This window comes from Danio rerio, chromosome 9 (assembly GCF_052040795.2).
Source record: "Danio rerio strain M-AB ecotype USA chromosome 9, GRCz13ab, whole genome shotgun sequence".
Lineage (NCBI taxonomy): Eukaryota > Metazoa > Chordata > Actinopteri > Cypriniformes > Danionidae > Danio > Danio rerio.
The window spans coordinates 13,808,129-13,825,944 of NC_141029.1; the positions used below are offsets into that span (position 1 = coordinate 13,808,129).

General features: G+C 39.6%; 2 protein-coding genes across 3 annotated transcripts in view; one reads left to right on the forward strand and one right to left on the reverse strand.

Moving 5' to 3' along the window:
- Positions 1-17,816, reverse strand: part of LOC141376079 (uncharacterized) — a 996,984-nt gene that overhangs the window by 879,508 nt on the left and 99,660 nt on the right. The gene's annotated exons all lie outside the window — the stretch shown is intronic.
- fam117bb (family with sequence similarity 117 member Bb) overlaps positions 1-17,816 on the forward strand; it is a 91,489-nt gene that overhangs the window by 69,315 nt on the left and 4,358 nt on the right. The window contains exons 5-7 of one of the 2 annotated variants that reach the window (XM_087265733.1): positions 12,462-12,614; positions 16,366-16,509; positions 17,522-17,732. In XM_087265733.1, coding sequence (XP_087121859.1) covers positions 12,462-12,614; positions 16,366-16,509; positions 17,522-17,732 — 508 coding nt within the window. 2 annotated transcript variants of the gene reach the window in all.

A 17,816-nucleotide genomic window follows, 5' to 3' on the forward strand; every position in this document is an offset into this window, starting at 1 on the left:
TATGTTGGCGATTCATTCGGCTGTGGCGATCACTGATAAAAAAAAAGGGGCTAAGCTGATCTGATGAATGAATGAATACCAAACAATTTGAACATTGATTTGTCATCCAATAGGGCTGGACTATTTGGCCTAAAATAAAAATCTATATTAATTTAACATTTTAATTCGATTACGATTATTGAACGATTCATTTATTTATTTATTTTTTAAAAAATTTGTCCTCATAGTTCACTGACAAGTTTTATATGCTGTCTTGAGACATCTCTGGCTCAGCTTCCAATCCTCGTCAATGAACAGTAGTGCAAAGTAAGGCTCAAGAATGAGTCTACATCCTACTTGTCCAGATCAGATGTGGCTGCAAAGTGGCCACAGAAGTAGAAATTAGCCACAGCCTTTAACAGAGCAGGGTCACGTGACACATAGGGAAAGTAATTGAAAAAAACGTCCTGGGAAAAAATTAGACCGATTATAGGTTTTGAATGTCGATTTTAATTACTTTGGATTAATCGCCCAGCCCTATCATCCAACATTACATTTGTTAGGAGTACAAAGCACACTTTTCATATACTTTTTTTGGTTACCTGGACTTTCAGAAACAGAAACTCCTCAGTTTACATCTACACTAATCCTAATACTGTCGAAAAGTATGTTTTTAATAGTGAAAAACACTACACATACATTTTAGGTTTTTTAAAAGCAAGTGGATTATCCACACTAAAACATCTGAAAACACTTACGCCCCTGTACTAGCCATGAGTAAAACCTGCTTTGTTTTTTTATTTGGGCCTCTTGGAAATGTCATGCCAATGATAGGAAGGGCACATATATCTTTTATAATAGACTGCCAGAAAGTTATACATATAGACTGAGGTCTAAAACACAACTGGCCTTGAAGTTCCTTCATCGAACAACAACTGCAAGTAAACAGTAGGTGTCCTTTGAAGAAAAGCAATGCGAAGTATATACAATCACACATAAATCTTTAACAAGACTGTCAATAGGGTATATGCGGAGCTAGAGTTTCTTCCCATATTGATAGACTTCTGATGAACGTCTTCTTTCCATGTTATATGGTTCCTTTTACAGCATCAATGTTGTAATGTAATTACAAAACAATCGGTTAAATAGACTTTGTTATATATAGTTGAATTTTTTAATCTGAAACTGAATAACCTGTGACTTCTAAACATGCATTAAGGTCTTATCAAGCAAGATGATCAAGCTATGCCTGAAATGAGAGAATAGTTCATAAGTATGTAAGTTGCACCTTATAATTATGAATTAGACGTGACTAAGATATCAAGATATTATACGGCTTATCCACCATCTTACTTTGTAGCTGCCTGGGCTCTGGATGTTGACCTGCTGCAAACGCAGGACTGTGTAGGTCTACAGCACAGAGAACACAAGCGGCCTCTGAGCGAGCGGAGAGAGGATCACTTGAGCTCTACTGGTGTTCCTATTGGCTTTCGCTCTTTATTTGCATTAGGTTGAAGGATTCTAAACTTTTTTGAGTCGCTCTTTTTTGCCACTGTGAGTCACTTGACGTGTGAATGAGGCTTTACTTACTAACTTCCAGGGCCAATTATATTGAAGTTGATATTTAGCCACACCATACTGGTGTTTCGTAACATCAAATTTTTACGAGGTGGGTCGTTAGCCCATTGCTCAACCCCCAATGAGGACATAAACACATACACTATGGACAATTTAGCTTACCCAATTCACCTAAAGTGCATGTCTTTCAACTTGTGGGGGAAACCGGAGCACTCAGAGGAACCCCAGGCTAAATACGAGGAGAACATGCAAACTCCACACAGAAATGCCAACTAACCCAGCCGGGACTCGAACCAGTGATCTTCTTGCTGTGAGGCAACAATGCTAACCACTGCACCACCGTGCTGCCACCTGATCCTTTCTCTTTCAAAGTATTAAATATGCTGTCTTTCCACTGTGACTAACGTCCATAATAGCACCATCCATCAATTTAGTTTTCACTCCCTGTAGGTGTGCTAGTATGAAGCTAGTTCTAACATACTTATTCAATGAACCTCATTCATGAAACAACAGCAGAACTAATTGCTATGTAAATCACTCCTAAATCGGTTCTTGTGTAAATTGTCCCACTGAATCTAATCTTTACACAAATCTTCAGTGAACGAGAACAACGTGGGTTGTGAAAATTAAACATGACCTAGAATGTGAAGCTGGGATAAATCTTCCCTCAAGCCTTGTTTTAGTATTTTGGCATTTGGTCAAACAAGTCACAACCTTTCTAAAAAGCCACCGAAACTTTGACATATGTCAGCCTATTATTCTCCCTGTATGTGTTAGCATGGGCTAGCTCTAGCATGTTCATTCTGCTGGCCTCATTCATCATGATGCTAATCTCCAGAAAATCTCAAATCTGATTTCATGACATGTATTTCTTTGTTTGGTTAATGTCAAACTAAAACAACAATGTCTACTCTGATCAAAAACATCAGTCTTGCTAGACTTTTGCTTACAGTATATAGTCAAGCTAAGCATATTAGCTTGGGCTTAGCACTACTGTCCCTTAAAACTGTCCAGTCAGGCTGTCTATAATATTGGCAGACCCGATGTTGTCTCTCAGATCACCATGACATTCAGTGTTTGAGCGTTCATCTGTGATGGATTGCAGGGTAAAGGCCAGTGATAAAGGATTCTACAACACACACACACAAACAACACACACATACGCACTTCTTGGCTTTGTTCTCTATCTCCTCTGCTCTTTCTTTCTGTCATGTGCTGCACTCGATGATCAATAATTAACAGTTTTTGGCTGCTTTCTGGGCTGTTTTTAAGGCTGAAGGATTGAGCACATTTCCCTGCATTTCTATGTGGAGACCACAGCGCCTGCTGCTGGCAGACATGAGAAGTGCAGAGTCAGTGTGTGAGTGTGTGTGTGTGTGTTTTGCTTAAGTTCTCAGAGGAAAGTGCTCTACTCTGTTTAGCTTTAGTATGATCAAATTTCGAATTCTTTCATTTGCACATATCCTCCATGTTGTCCCAACACAAATCGAATAAGATAACTTTGTTTTCACAAATTTAAGTGGATTGAACATAAAACAACTAAGCTGTCCCAATAAAACTTAAGAATTGTGTTGTTTTAGCTCATTATAAATAAGTATTTTGAACAAGCAGCTAAATAAATGTCTTGAGTATAGAAATAAATCTAGTAAAGTAACAATTCAGGTTAAATACAAGTTAATCCCTGTCAATAGAACATGAAGAATGCTTCTAAATTAGATAAATTGGTAACACTTTAGCATGTGGACCAGTCTTCGCTATTAACTAGTGCCTTATTACTTGCATATTATCAAAGACTGTATAGTTTTGAATGGGGAAAAGTGTAATGGTCAATATGGCTAATGACGCCCCACCTAGTAGTACAGGAGCCAATAGGTTCACTATAGACTAACATTTCTCCAGTGGAAAAGCTCAGGTCAGACATGTGCTTTTAAGACAATTTGGTGGTCAACAAACACACTGGAATCTCAGCGAATACTTGCTACACTGACATAAGAAATATATCCACATAAAGCTTGTGATTTTAAATAAAGCAAGTGCAACATTTTTTGGTTTTGTAATCTGTATGAAACGCAAGGTGCAGTCCGTCCTGTCAAACGCACATCACATGACAGCAATTACTCAAATGCCCACAAACTTGTAAACAAAGAGTCTCTATCATTTCTGGAGGAGATTCACCACAAAGGCCAAGTTGTGAATTATCTCTGTAGAGCATTACGATCAGGCGCAGCATTATCCAGAGGATGATATTGTGTAGATCAGCCATAAATGAGGTTGATGACGTGATCTCGTTTATTACGAATGTGTATGCGCATTAGCTTGGGCAACCTGAAAATATGTCGATTTAGTTTGATTTGGATGTTTAGAAACAAAACTAATGAGACTATGAGACAGCTGTTGCTCAATTCTTTTTTGGTGGTTTCAATTTGGAGAGAATGGTGAAGAATATGATGTTCCCCATTTAGACAGAAATAAAATGGGGAATGCCCCAAGAGGCGTTCCAAAGATGGCCACAGAGTGAAATTACTTCTCTTAAAAGGATATTATTAAGATATTGGCTGTTTATATTTAAAATGTATATATTCTGCATGATCTTAATCTATATCCCTAATCCCACCCAATGCCTAAACCCAACTGCTACCTTAATAATTATTATTAATTTATTTATTCATTTTCTTTTTGACTAAGTCCCTTTGTTAATACGCATAAAACTTATCCAGCATATGTTTTATGCAGCGAATTCAAGCTGCAACCCATCACTGGGAAAATATTTATTATTAAGCAGAGAATTAGTAGTGTGTTGTGCTAAAAATCATATGTCATAGTTAAGGGTTTGTTATTAAAGAGAATTTTACCTTATAATAAATTTAAGACAGATAAATTAGAACTGCTGTTAGAGAGTTTCGGTCACTTTAAAAATAATCCAGATCTTGCAAAGTCAGTCAAATTTTTAATAGGGTTTGTAGAATAATTAAGGAAGTTAGCACCAGCAGCAAGATTAGCACCAAACAGCTGTGAGAAATCTGAAAGTTTTCTCCGTTTTTTATAATAAACAATATTTTGAAAAAGGTTGGTACCTATTGACTTCCATAGTATTTTTTTCCTTCTATGAAAGTTGATGGGTCCCAGCAATGAGCATTTTTCAAAATATCTTCATGGCAGTAGAATGGTATTTCATTATTGGGAATTAGCCCCTTCAGACCCGAATTATGCTCCAAGTTTCTGAAAAAGTATTTTTCACAGTTCTGGAGGCTCCTATAAATGAGACCAAATTATAATAAAAATGCAACACCCTTTTAGTATATATTTTTTGTCCATTCCAATGGACATCAGGTCAGAATAGTTGTACTTCCTGAACATTATGCCAACATAAAATACAGACCCGAAAAAACAAAGCATACATGATTGCTGGTATAATCTTGAAATGTATTTTTAAAATCCCAAACATTAACAATGTAACATTTTAACTTTAATTTTCAGGTTTTTGTTGGATAGATTGCATCTTGTTTATAGTAAAATTTATCTTCATCTTGTTCAGGAACCACAAAAAAAAAAAAAAAAAAAAACCTGGGCTGACATGTGATGTCCATTGTAATGCTGTTACAGAGGCAGTGTCTTTTCAAAAAGTACACATTTGTACCTATGGGGTCCATATTGGTATCGTAAAGTTACGTTTCTACACAAAAACATTTTAAAAGGTGCTGCCTTAGCTGACAGATTTTGCACCTTTATTTCTGCACACTTCCCTCATATTTATTTATTTGTTTTTTTATTTATTTTTATTTTATTTTATGTATTTTTTTTATGTATTTTTTTTTTTGCTAAACCTATCCTAAATCACAAAAGGGAAAAAAGACTGTGTATTCTTTTGTAATCAACAAGTGTCTGTTAATTCATTTGAAACGCATCCTTTCTAATGATACTTTGGTTTTTAATGTGCTGTTTTTGCGGAGGTTGAACAATTTATTGGCAGAACTTCTGATGAACAACATTTTTTGATCACTCATGACTCATATTTTCCTAACCTTCTACTCAAACGGTGACCAGAACAATGGAAGCTTCTCGGGTTCTGTTTGATGTGAGTGTTTCTGAACCTGAATGCATTGTGAATCCAGGGAGACTGAACTGAAGAGAACTGAAGACATGCGTTTGTAAGTCATTTGAGCTTGCGTGGGGTTTTGGAGGGGTCATGTCTTTAAGTCTCTCCACAAACCTTTAGTTAAGCACCGGTCAACAGCTTCAGCCCCATGAATCTCTTGTTTTTAAGAGCACAGTGGTCAAAGAAAGGCTGACGTGAAAGTGCTCAGTGCAGCTATCAAGGTCTGGACTCTTTTCAAAGGGATTCTTCTGTCTAAACTCTTGTTTTAAAGGCAGACTGTGGTAACCAATACAGGCCTCCATACCAGTGAAGAAAAGCCTTTTACATGCTGTCGGGAAGACTTTCTCAAACTGTTTTAATGAGGCTTCAGTGCATGTCCTTGGACATTAAGTTTTATTTTATCCTTCTTGTAATTTTAGTGCAACATAAAGCGGCAGGGCAAATGAAGTTATTTATATATGGATTTTTATTTGAGTCTACGTTCAGGCCTCAATTCTGGTTGAATTCTACGACAGCTAAAATAGAGCCTTGTAACCCTGCTAAAAAATCCAGCTTAAACCAGCCTAGGCTGGTTGGCTGGTTTTAGCTGGTCAACCAGGCTGGTTTTAGAGGGGTTTTGGCCACTTCCAGGCTGGTTTCCAGCCATTTCCAGCCTGGTCCTAGCTGGTCAGGCTGGAAAATGACCAGCTAAATCCAGCTAAAACCAGCTTGACCAGCCTGGTTTAAGCTGGACATAGCTGGTTTTGGCTGGGCTCCCAGCCTGCCAGGCTGGTCAAGCTGGTTTTAGCTGGTCATCTCCCAGCCTAACCAGCTAAGACCAGGCTGGAAATGGCTGGAAACCAGCCTGGAAGTGGCCAAAACCCCTCTAAAACCAGCCTGGTTGACCAGCTAAAACCAGCCAACCAGCCTAGGCTGGTTTAAGCTGGATTTTTCAGCAGGAAAGCTGGCTAATTTAAAACATGCTGTGTAGAAACTCAGAAAAAGCGTTGCTCACTTGAAGCTCTCAAATAGCGACGCTCCCAGTGATTCCAGTAGAGTTTGATATTAGCATGTAGCTAAGCTAACATTGTGATACGCTAATTGGAGGCAGTATTTAGGTTCCAAAGGTAAAATTTCATTATTTTTTTTTTTTAATTGGGGGATTTAATTTTAACAGTAACTTTTAAATCAGTAATAGCAGGGGTCTCAAACTGCCGGCCCGTGGGCCATTTGCAGCCCGCCTTCCTCCTTCCGGATTTTTGAACCTTTATTGTTGTGCAGTCGCGTCTAGCCACTTGTGGTTTTGACCCGCCACCTAGTCGTCATTTAAAAGACTGCATTCAGACTAGTTTTACTTTCGTTTTCTTTCAGTGTATAGTCGTGAGTAACACACATGCGTTTTAATTCTGTGACTGATTTAAATGTTAAAATATATGTCCGCAAGTGCTTTATTTTTACTAAAGCTCTATTTTTTTGTAAATATTCAAGTATCGTTTGATTATTATCAGTTTTAAACACTTATATTTTGTTATACAAACACTTCTTCATGGCTTACACGTTATGCTGGTGGTGTAACAAATATAATAATTTTGCTAATATTCGATTCAGGTGGTCTCATTTAATAGATTCTCGTATGCTTATTAAGGTTTGCATAAAAACTATGTACATTAGTAATATTGTACTGCAAGTTGAATTGACTTGTCAAAATAAATGTTAAAAAGTAAGTATTAGTCCCCTTTTTGCTGTAAAAAGATAATGATAATGATAATGAGAAGAACAATCTGCACGTAAAGTGACTTAAGTTTGAAAATGAGAGTTAAAGACAGACCTAACCTGAGCTTTGATGTTGTAAATCAATGGTTTATAAGAAAGCTTCACCAATTGGGGAATAGCAACAAGCAAATTGCACCTAAATAATTAGTTAATCTTTGTATTTTCAACTGATTTTGAATACTGTTTTGGTTGAAGTCAAAGTTTATAGGTTGTGATTTACCTCATAGCTAGTAGGTTTGTTTTATGGGATAAAAGTCTGTAACTAAGAATATTTAAAAATTCTATTGGAAGAAATAATAGACACATTTTAAGAACCAAGGTCTCTGAAAAGGAGACCACAATGTTTAGCACAGAATACACAAGTACAGTCAAAATGTTTATTTGAATGAATGCAACCGTGTGATGAACTCAAGATGTCATTGGACTGCGAGTTACTACACCTAACAACAAAAACAACAATAAACAGTGCACATACAACTGGAAAACATTACAAATGGTTGAAATTGAATGATTGTAAGCATAACAAACAGCTCCAAGTAAAATGTTAAATTAAATACTGAAATATAATTTTCTTTTTATTTAATTATATTTATTTAATTTACTTATAATATATGTATTACTTATACTGTATATTGATATGTAGAAATTACATTTAGTTATGTCTATATTTTTTAAATAATTTTATTGCATTGCATTTCTTAATCACAGAGTAATTTTATACAGGTAAACCTCAAAGAAATGAGTAATGTTATTTTAATAATGGAGAAAAGAGAGTGAATAATACACCCCTGGTTCTAACTTGATTGGCCAGATTTTATCTTAATAACTGGTATAAACAGCATGGTTTCTGCTTCATTCATTCCTCCATGGCGGGGCACCACACCAACAATTTTTCCCACCATGGCTACATTACAGCTTCTCATTCAAAACCTTTAGTTGTCACTGTTTTTTATTACGGGTTATAGGGGTGTCAAAATTAATTGTTTCTTCTGTGCACCGCAATATAGGTATCGGTTCAGGAATAATCATAATCGTTTATTATGTACTGACGTCATTTATCTCATATGCAATATGTCGCCGTAGCTTACTATGGCGAGGGAGGCGAGCACGAGTATTTACAACGCTCCACCTACTGAAAAATGCAGTTACTGCACAGTTTCATTGCATGTGTGTTTTCTAGACAGTCTTCCACTTGCACTTACAGCAGAAGCCCCTATTTTACTGCAATTGAAACCTGCTGGCGTGCCTTTTCCTCTCCTCCCGGCTGCTACAGCGATACTTCTGGATACAGACACGAGCGTGTGCCAGTAGAGTTTTCTCCACCGTGTCTATCATGGACCAGCTGTGATCGCCGCTGCCATTTATCAGTGTCACTACTCGCAAGAGCAAATCGCAGTCCTTTCTGTTGAGCATGTGACCAATTTAGGCCGTACTCACACTAGGTACAGTTGCCTCTAACGGGGCCAAAGCACGCTTGTCCCCCCTCCCATCTCCTCCGACGGCACGCACTCACACTAATCGGGCCTCAGCACTCTTACGTCATCGCTGCTGCACTGTTTAGTGAGAAGCGCTCTCAGCAGCACAGTGGAGATTTCTCTAAGTATATCATGTCAGTCGTTGATATGCAGTGACATGCAGTCAAATATTTCGCCAAACAGTCCTTAGGGATGCGGTGACACGCAGTCAGATATTTCGCCGAACAGATCCGCCACTTTTGGCGCTCATAAACAATCATAAAGCTCTCGTGCTGCAGGAATGAGGAGGTCTGCTGAAGGTGCGCAGCTGTCGTGCAGTGAGGAGTTTACGTCTTAAATAATCTACGGCAGTTTGCGTTCAGTGAACAGTAAGAATGATTAATAAATCCATATGAAACAGCCCCTTAAAAACACGTCTCGCTTTCAGTTTCGGGCTTTGGCGTGGCCCAAGTGAACAGCGCTCAGGCACACCTCTTTCAACCGGGCCAGGGCCGGCCAAGTGAACCGTGCTTGAGCCCGATTCAGCGCACTCACACTTCTCAAACGATCCGGGAAACGGGCCTGGGCACAGTACGGATGGCATAGTGTGAGTAGGCCCTAAAAGGGGTGTAAGAGAACTTGGTAGTAAAGGATCAGAAGCGAGCGGGATATTTATATTTGTTTATATTATTTGCTATAAATGCTTGTGTTGTTTAAAGGTAGTTTATATATCTGACTGTTTGTATTAAAGGACCAAATTGTACTACAAATTGTATATAAATATAAATATATTTATACATTTTAATACAAGAATTGCTGCTGTGAAGAAATATAAAACTGTGTATGGAAAGCATCATCAATGTACCGGGATGCACCGAGATATCGGATTGAACCAAATCGATGGCATGATAATCGTAACTGAACCAGTGTCGGTACACACCTCTAGCAGGTTATAATCACACCTATAAAAATGTAAAGTGAATTATAACAGAGCGAAGTTTTCTGTAGTAGTGCTGTGCAGTATATGCTGACTGACCGGCTGACTGACAGGGCTGCACAATGGCGTGAGGCCAGCAAGCACAGTGTTGCTTTCAGTTTTGATGTACACAGTATCCATAATTATACTTTATCTATAGATAAACGTCTACGGTTCTGCATGCAATGACTTTATCTTGCTGTAGTTTATGGCCGTTTTACTTTACTTCAGGGAGCATCAATGTCATTCTGTAGGTCTATTGATAACATTCACTGCTAGTGTAGTACATGTTGGAGACATACATGCACTAAATCGCACTTTAGCAGCGTTTATTTGAGAGCACACAAGAAAATCTGCACTTGAGCAGAGTATATTCGAGGGCATGCAAAATAGTTTTGTGCACAAACAGGAAATCAGCATGCAAGCAAAGAGATTTGCGTGCTCGTATTACATGAATGCGATCACGACTGCGCTCATGACATTTGTCATTGAAATAACGCCATAGGAGATCTGTGTAAAAGGCCTGCCACCACAGCTAAAAAAAAATCTAGAGGAAACACTGAATAGTCTACTTAAACTCCATTCCTTTCTACAAGCAACCAGTCTGCTTCATATCTGCCTTCATTCAGTAATCAACTCAAGTCTCTACCAAATATAATTTTTCTTTAATCATTTCTCAAGAAAACATGTCACAGTTATATGCTCTCTACCACCAGGCATTTCATTGAATGATCAAGTGCTTTATTTTGGTTTGTTAGCAGTCCTTTGTGGCATCTATAGACATAATTGCTGAGACGCCACTGGTCAGACAGTGTGGGAATGACCTGGGGGTCCCAAAAAACCATGTCGTCCTTCATCTTGGTCAGGTCATACATTATTCCTGTTAATGTCACAGCACGCCACTGGAAATCTGAAACGTAAACAAATATTTGCCTCCTAGCGACCGCTCAGCAGAAAGTTGCTAGGAAATAGATGAAATCATGTATTGTTTTGAGGTGACCCCAAGGGTCAGGGCTTCTCTCAGCTGTTTTCTATCCTGATGAGCGCATAAACAACCAAACCGCCCAGAAGAAAAGACTCCAGCCGACTTTTATGTTGAAACAATATGATGTCCGATTAAATGCACACATGCACACTGGAGAGTGGAGATGTTGCGTGTAAGTTTAAAGCCTGCTTTGCTCTTTTGAGATGGTAATGAAGCAGATCTGGCGTGCTTTAAGCGAGGGCCACCGCAGGGCCACACAACTCTCAGCAACGTCCCGCTAATGCCCTCACATTGTTCCCTTCTCGGACCCTGAGAAAAGGAGAGGGGGAGGCCATAGCTTGCAATGTTTTAAGGAAGGGGGTGGGATGTAGAAATGCACTTGGAGAGGAAAGAGAGCGAGACATGATGAAGAGACACAGGAAGGAGGGGGCCTAAAAAAAGCTGAAATCCAGAGCATGAGCTGAGGCTGAGATCAGAACAGAGAGAGAGGGAGAAAAACTGGTGGTCCTGGAGGAAGACCTGACCTTCTTGGACAGGATGACAGGAAGTGGACTCTCTGGAAAGGTGAAGTTTACATGTATGTTCAGCTGTTGCAAAATAGCTGGCACACAACAGCCGTTAGCATAGATGGCACATTTGCTCGATGTGCATGCTGATTTAATGGAGTAAGCTTGTGGTTTGCATGTGTCATGTTGTCCTGGTGTGGTCGTAAGGTGTGAATGAAGAGACACGGCAAACAAGCGAGATTCAGAAATCATCATGGAGAGACTGAGTTACATAACTGCTCTGCAGAGGAGCCCATCACGCTACAGTGCCATGTATCTGTGAGTGTGAAAGGGCGTACCAGTGTAAAGCCCAACTTACATTATTGGGTCAAGTGGTTGTAGTTGTACATCAGTATAGTTGTTCGCCTCAACATTCTGATTACGTATCCCTATATACATTTCTGGAGAGAGCAAAATACATCCCAGGAGCTGTGTTTTTTGCAGTTTTTATCTTTGCGAAATCACTAGAGGCTACTGTGTATGATTTTTCAGATCTCAATTTTCTCTTTTGAGTGCCATTTGCACCTGCTGTTCTCACATTTATCCACTCTAGGGCACTGTCAACTATCTGTTTTCTGACTGAATGACTCACTGACTGACCAATCGACTAACCTACCCTCCCCCTTTCCTAAACCGAGGGCTTAATTTGTGCCAGAACATGCCGGATCTGGCACCTCTGAAATCTGATCTGGCACCTGATTTTACCAATCCCACTTCTCAACCGCCCTCCTCCCCCATCCGCTGTTCACTTTACTTTCTTCCATGACTCCCCAACCTTATCACTTTCGTCCGTAACAACCCCCCACTCTTCACTTTCGTCCTTCATCCACGACACCCCTCCGCCATCCAACACCCCCCTCCCCCGTCGCTCTCCACGCTCGTGCGCGACACCTCTCCATCCTCGGATAACATGCAATTAAAAAATTAAGCACTGCCTAAACCCAACCAATAGTGTTTTCAAAAGCACCGATTGACCCGCTCACTCCCTTGCCTAAACCCTACCGCAGAGTTAGAAAAAAAAGCCTGATTTTTACCACGTTTTCAATTTTTACCATATTCTCACCCTGTTATTTACTTGATTATTTTTATTTTTTAGCTTTTGTCTACCTGCTTTCTGGAACCACTCTTCACCAGACTCGAACTCCATTGTTGTGTTCAACTCTGCTCTGCGTCTCAAGTCTGCCGACGTACATGTCAAGCTACCGGACAAACTGGTAACAGTGGAAAAGCAACTGTAAGCGGTCAGCTGGTAAGCGAGAAAAGGAACAGTGTCATACCGCCCCCTATCGTTCGATTAAAAGATTAAATGCGGCCATACATAGCTCTGGCTACATAATTTGTGATCTCCAGAAATATATATAGTAATGTATGTATGTATATAGCTACATTTTCAGAATGAGCCTATGTTGCAAAAATGTAACTAGCATCGCAACTAGATGGGATCGCAACCGTGAGATCAGTGATAGGTCGACTTGGTACCTCTGGTTTCCTCAAATGCATTTCCATCAAAAATGTACAGAACAGATTTACTTAATCTCCACCATCATCTCTCGCTAAGTGGTTAGCATGGTTACCTCACAGCAAGAAGGTTGCTGGTTCAAGTCCCGGCTGGACAAGAAGGCCTTTCTGTTTGGAGTTTGCAAGTTGTTTGCGTGGGTTTCCTCCAGTTGCTCAGGTTTCTCCCACAGTCCAAAGACATGTGATATAGGTGAATTGGATAAACTAAATAGGCCATAGTATGTGAATGAGTTTGAGTGGGTGACTTTTTCCCAGTACTTGGTGTGGTACTCTCAGTTCTGGACTGTGGCTGGAAGGGCATTCGCTGTGTAAAACTATTGTCAGAGTAATTAGTGGTTCGTTCCTCTGTGGCGAGCCCTGATAAGAGCAGGGTATAAGCTAAAGAAAAGTGAGTGATCGAGTTATTACACTTAAAGGAATTATTTGGCAGGCCTTTTTGTTTAGAGTTTATATGTTTTCCCCATATTCAAATAGGTTTCCTCTCTGTGCTCCAATTTCCCCTACAGTCCAAACCAACATAGGCTCATTCTGAAAACGTAGCCGAATATACATTTCTGTAGATTGCAAACTATGTAGCCAGAGCTACGTATGGCTGCATTTCATCTTTATATTGAACGCTACGGGGTGGTATGACGTCGTTTCTTTTCTCGCTAACCAGCTGACTGCTTACCTCCGTATGGACTGCTTTCCCACTGTTACCAGTTTGTCCGGTATCTTGACTTGTAAGTCGGCAGACTTGAGACGCAGAGGGGAGTTGACCACAACAATGGGGTTTGATTTCCAGTGAAGAACGGTTCCAGAAAGCTGGTGAATCAAAAATAAAAGCTAAAAAATTAAATGAACAAGTAAATAACAGGGTGAGAAAGTGGTAAAATCTGAAACGTGCTAATAATCAGGGGACTTGGTTTTCTGAATTGCTTTCTAAAAACCCTGTGGTTGGGTTTAGGGAAGGGGTGGGCGGGTCAATCAGTGCTTTTTAAAACACTGTTGGTTGGGTTTAAGGAAGGGGAAGGGGTGGGAGGATCAGTCTGTTGCTCAGCGAGTCTGTTGGTCAGTCAGTCGACAGCGGCCTCTGGTGGATTTATATAAGAACAGCAGGCGCGAATGGCAAACGTGAGAGAAATCTGAGATCTAAAAAAGCCTACACAGCAGCCTCTTTTAAATTTGCGAAAAAAAAACTGTGGAAAAACGTAGCTCCTGGGACGTATTTCGCTCTCTCCAGAAATGTTTATAGGGGTATGTAATCAGAATGAGCCTGAGTTGGTCGAAACACAAGCAGTATAAGTGTAATGGACATGGTAGATGTGTTTGAACAGGAGACTATGTGGGGGTTTTCCTGCACTGGGGGGTTGCAAGAGTCTCTCAGGGCTGGGTTGTGGCAGGAATGGTATTAGCAAGTAAAACATGTACCCAGAATAATTAGCTGTTCATTCCACTGTTTCTAACCCCTTATAAAGAAGGAAATAAGTGAGTGTAAATCAGCTATCGATCAGCTTCAACTACAACCTAATCTGCTCAGTTTCTGTCACTGTTTCCATTTCTAGTAGCCTAAACTCAAAATAGTGGTTCTGCTGTGAGTAATGCGAGCCATATGCTGAAGTATAACATATGCAGTTGACTCTATGTTGAAGTAGACTTTTTCATGTATAAATTTCAGTGTGTGTATGTTAAGGGTTTGTGTCATGTTGTGGCTAGAAGTTTTCACACATTCAGTCAGGGTTTTTCCTTCAGGGTTTTTCAGTATCTGTTGTCGTGTTGAGGAAGTCTCTCTGTACTATGCAATTGCATTCACACACACCAGCCACACACACATTCACTTATCTTCAATGATGTGATTATGGTTTTAGTTGATAACTTACTGTTGCAAACGTGGTACTAATCAAAGCGGGTAGAATGACTCCACCAAGGAAGTGACAACCTTCCAGTCAGATTTAAGGGATACATTTAAGCTTTACATTAAGTTTGAGTTTACAGTTAGACCTATTTGCTTCTGCATCATTGTTATCCAATCGTTAATCTCCTCTGAATTTGGGAATGATTTACAGTTAGGTTTAGGGGTTGGGATTAGCTATGGATTTTCTAACAGGAAGGATGTTCCAGGATCAACAAAGATGTTAATCCAGGATCGTATCGTAATTGGCAAAATCACGCCAAACAATTACAACCCGAGTTAAATATAGGAAGAGATTAATGGGGGAGCAAAAAAGTTATTTAAAAATGTTTGTATATATAAACAAAAATTTAAATAAAGCAAAAAAAAAGTCTCTTATTTACAGTAACAGGTTTTTAAGTATATATATAAAAAAAATACAATATATAAAAATTTGTTAGATTTTATTTAAAAATATATCTATTTTTTGGTATTTTTTCTTTATTATTATAGGACAGTATATTGGTGGCTTAGAGTGGGATGGGATTGGAAAGGTCCACAAGTATGGACTCGAACTCGGGACACCTGCAGCACACTTGAATTATATGGCACGGTTAACACTGCCACTTGCAAAATGTGACCCAATTCCGATTTTTTTCCTCATAAATGACACAGATCAGATCTGTTCTTTGACCATGTTAACATGAAATGCGGATATTCAGAGATCGGTTTCAGGCCTCCATCATATGTGAGAATAAATCAAATATAAATCTGATATGTGACAATGATGTGTAAACAGGCAGATCGGATTTATCGAGGCATTCCGTTTTGTACGTCTCTAAACTTGAGACATTGTGGTACACGGTTTAATGACATAGAAGGAAGAGCTTGTGTGGAAACGCTAACACTGTAAACAACAACAGAGGATCATGGAGGAAACATGGAGGAGGAAAGTGATCAGTCGCCACAATTTGCTCCCACCAGATCTGAGATCTCACTCGTACCCACAAATTCCTCTGAATGGTGGAGGACACCATATATTAACTATAGGCGCAAGCTGTAATGACGGTGCTCTCCCTCCTCCTCCACTTCAAAGTCATGTTGAAGTTAGGCGAAATGCGCATATTTCGCAGAGCTGAAAGCAAGACAATTTCTTCAATCATGGCTAGTGTGGCGCAGATTCTAAAACCCGTTTTTACTCAGGTGCAATATCGTAAATTGTAAGCCAAGTCTAAACACATGAATCAGGTATGGGTCACTATTAAAAGAACGTGTAAACGGACAGGCAAAAAAATCAGATATAGGCAACAAATCAGAATTGGGCATCAAGACCTGAGAATGTAAACGGGGCCTATGTCGGCGAACTGACCACTAGGCTATCAGCACCTGCAAATATTTTCTATTTATATACTGTTTTTATTTTTATTGGTAACGTCAGAAATAGGGAATGGAATAAAATAATTTCAAGGGACAAATTCAAATCCATCTCTCACTGAAGCTCCATTGAGTTGAAGCAGATGCACAAACCATTAGATCAACAGTTCAACATGTGCTGCTTTCAAAACATCACATACAGCAAATAATCACACCTTCCCATCCTGTCCTGTTCCAGGCTCCAATTCCAAAGAGCGTCCTGATCTCTATTCCCATCTCCAAATCCTCCGTCTCTCGTTTCCGGAACAGTGTGGAGGGGCTGAATCAGGAGATCGAGCGCATCATTATCCGGGACACAGGAGACAGAGAGGAGCAACTTATTGTGAGTGTGCTTGACATTATCCTGCACAAATTGTTCTCTGTTACATCATCTGATGTCCTCAGAGAATGCCTAAAAACATATTGTAAATAAAGAAATAAAATAGACTTTTAGTTCTATTTTGATGATGATCAATGGTAAAGATAATGACAGGTTTAAGTTTCTATAACTTTAAGAAATTTATTCCTGACAAATTACCTTTTATTAGCAGTGTTTATTTTTTGACATATATTTAACCTGTTCTTTGTATAATACAAGTCAATGGTGACCCATTATTGAAATTAAAAATAAACACATACTAAAACATTCCCTGTGACTCCTGATGATACACTGAGATATAATTAAGAGCCACAGGATTGATTTGGACTTAAAAAAAAAAAAAACTATTGACTTGCATTATGTCAATCCCAGATAGTATACGAGTGTGGGCCACTTTAGGCAGTTATGCAGCACTGGTGGTACCTGTACAATGCCAAAGGGGGGCCAAAGATTCAAATTCATATATGGGCCATTTAGGGCAAATATTTGGCAATTATGGCAAAATATAATCTGAATGTGAGCCTAAAGTGGCCCATGTGAAAAATGATAAATTTGGCCCAAATGATGGAGAATAAATGTGGGCCACAGTGCAAAATATTGCACTATGCAAAATATTGGCATAGTCATTTAAGGGTAGTCTGGGTCTAAACCTAAAGTGGCTTACATGTAAGTGCAGTTATAGAAGATATAGAAAATGTGGCCCAGTTATCTTACATATTTAGGCCACTTATGGCGAATATACGGCACAGTAAGCTAAGGCTAATGTGGATTTGAGCCTATAGTGGCCCAGAGAAGATATGGCAGTTATCTTAAAAAAAAAACATAACAAAGCACTTTAGCTTGCCTGAATTAGACTGTGGCCAAGTGAGTTGCAAATATTTCAATATCTATGTAGTATGTATTGACAGTGTTAGTGTGTAGTAAGTTGTATTTCTGCGTTCTGTTGTATATGACACTGGCATTTTCTTCTGGCCAGCCTCAAGAGGTTCCAGACGGGCATCGGGCTCCTCCTCCTTTATGCCAGCGCAGCATTGACACACAGACGCCCCTGGGCACGTCAACGGGCAGCAACAGCAGCAGCCGCTCTCAGTCCATATCGCCCACATTCCTGAGTGTGCCAAGCGAGTCCTGCAGTGATAGTCCATCTCCCCATGAGGACGAGACTCTGGCTGACGGCCGTGAGAAAGGTACAGCCCACGGTGTTTCACACCCACATACACACTCAGGGCAGATCAACATGCCCTAAAGCCATCTATCTGTAAAAATGTGCA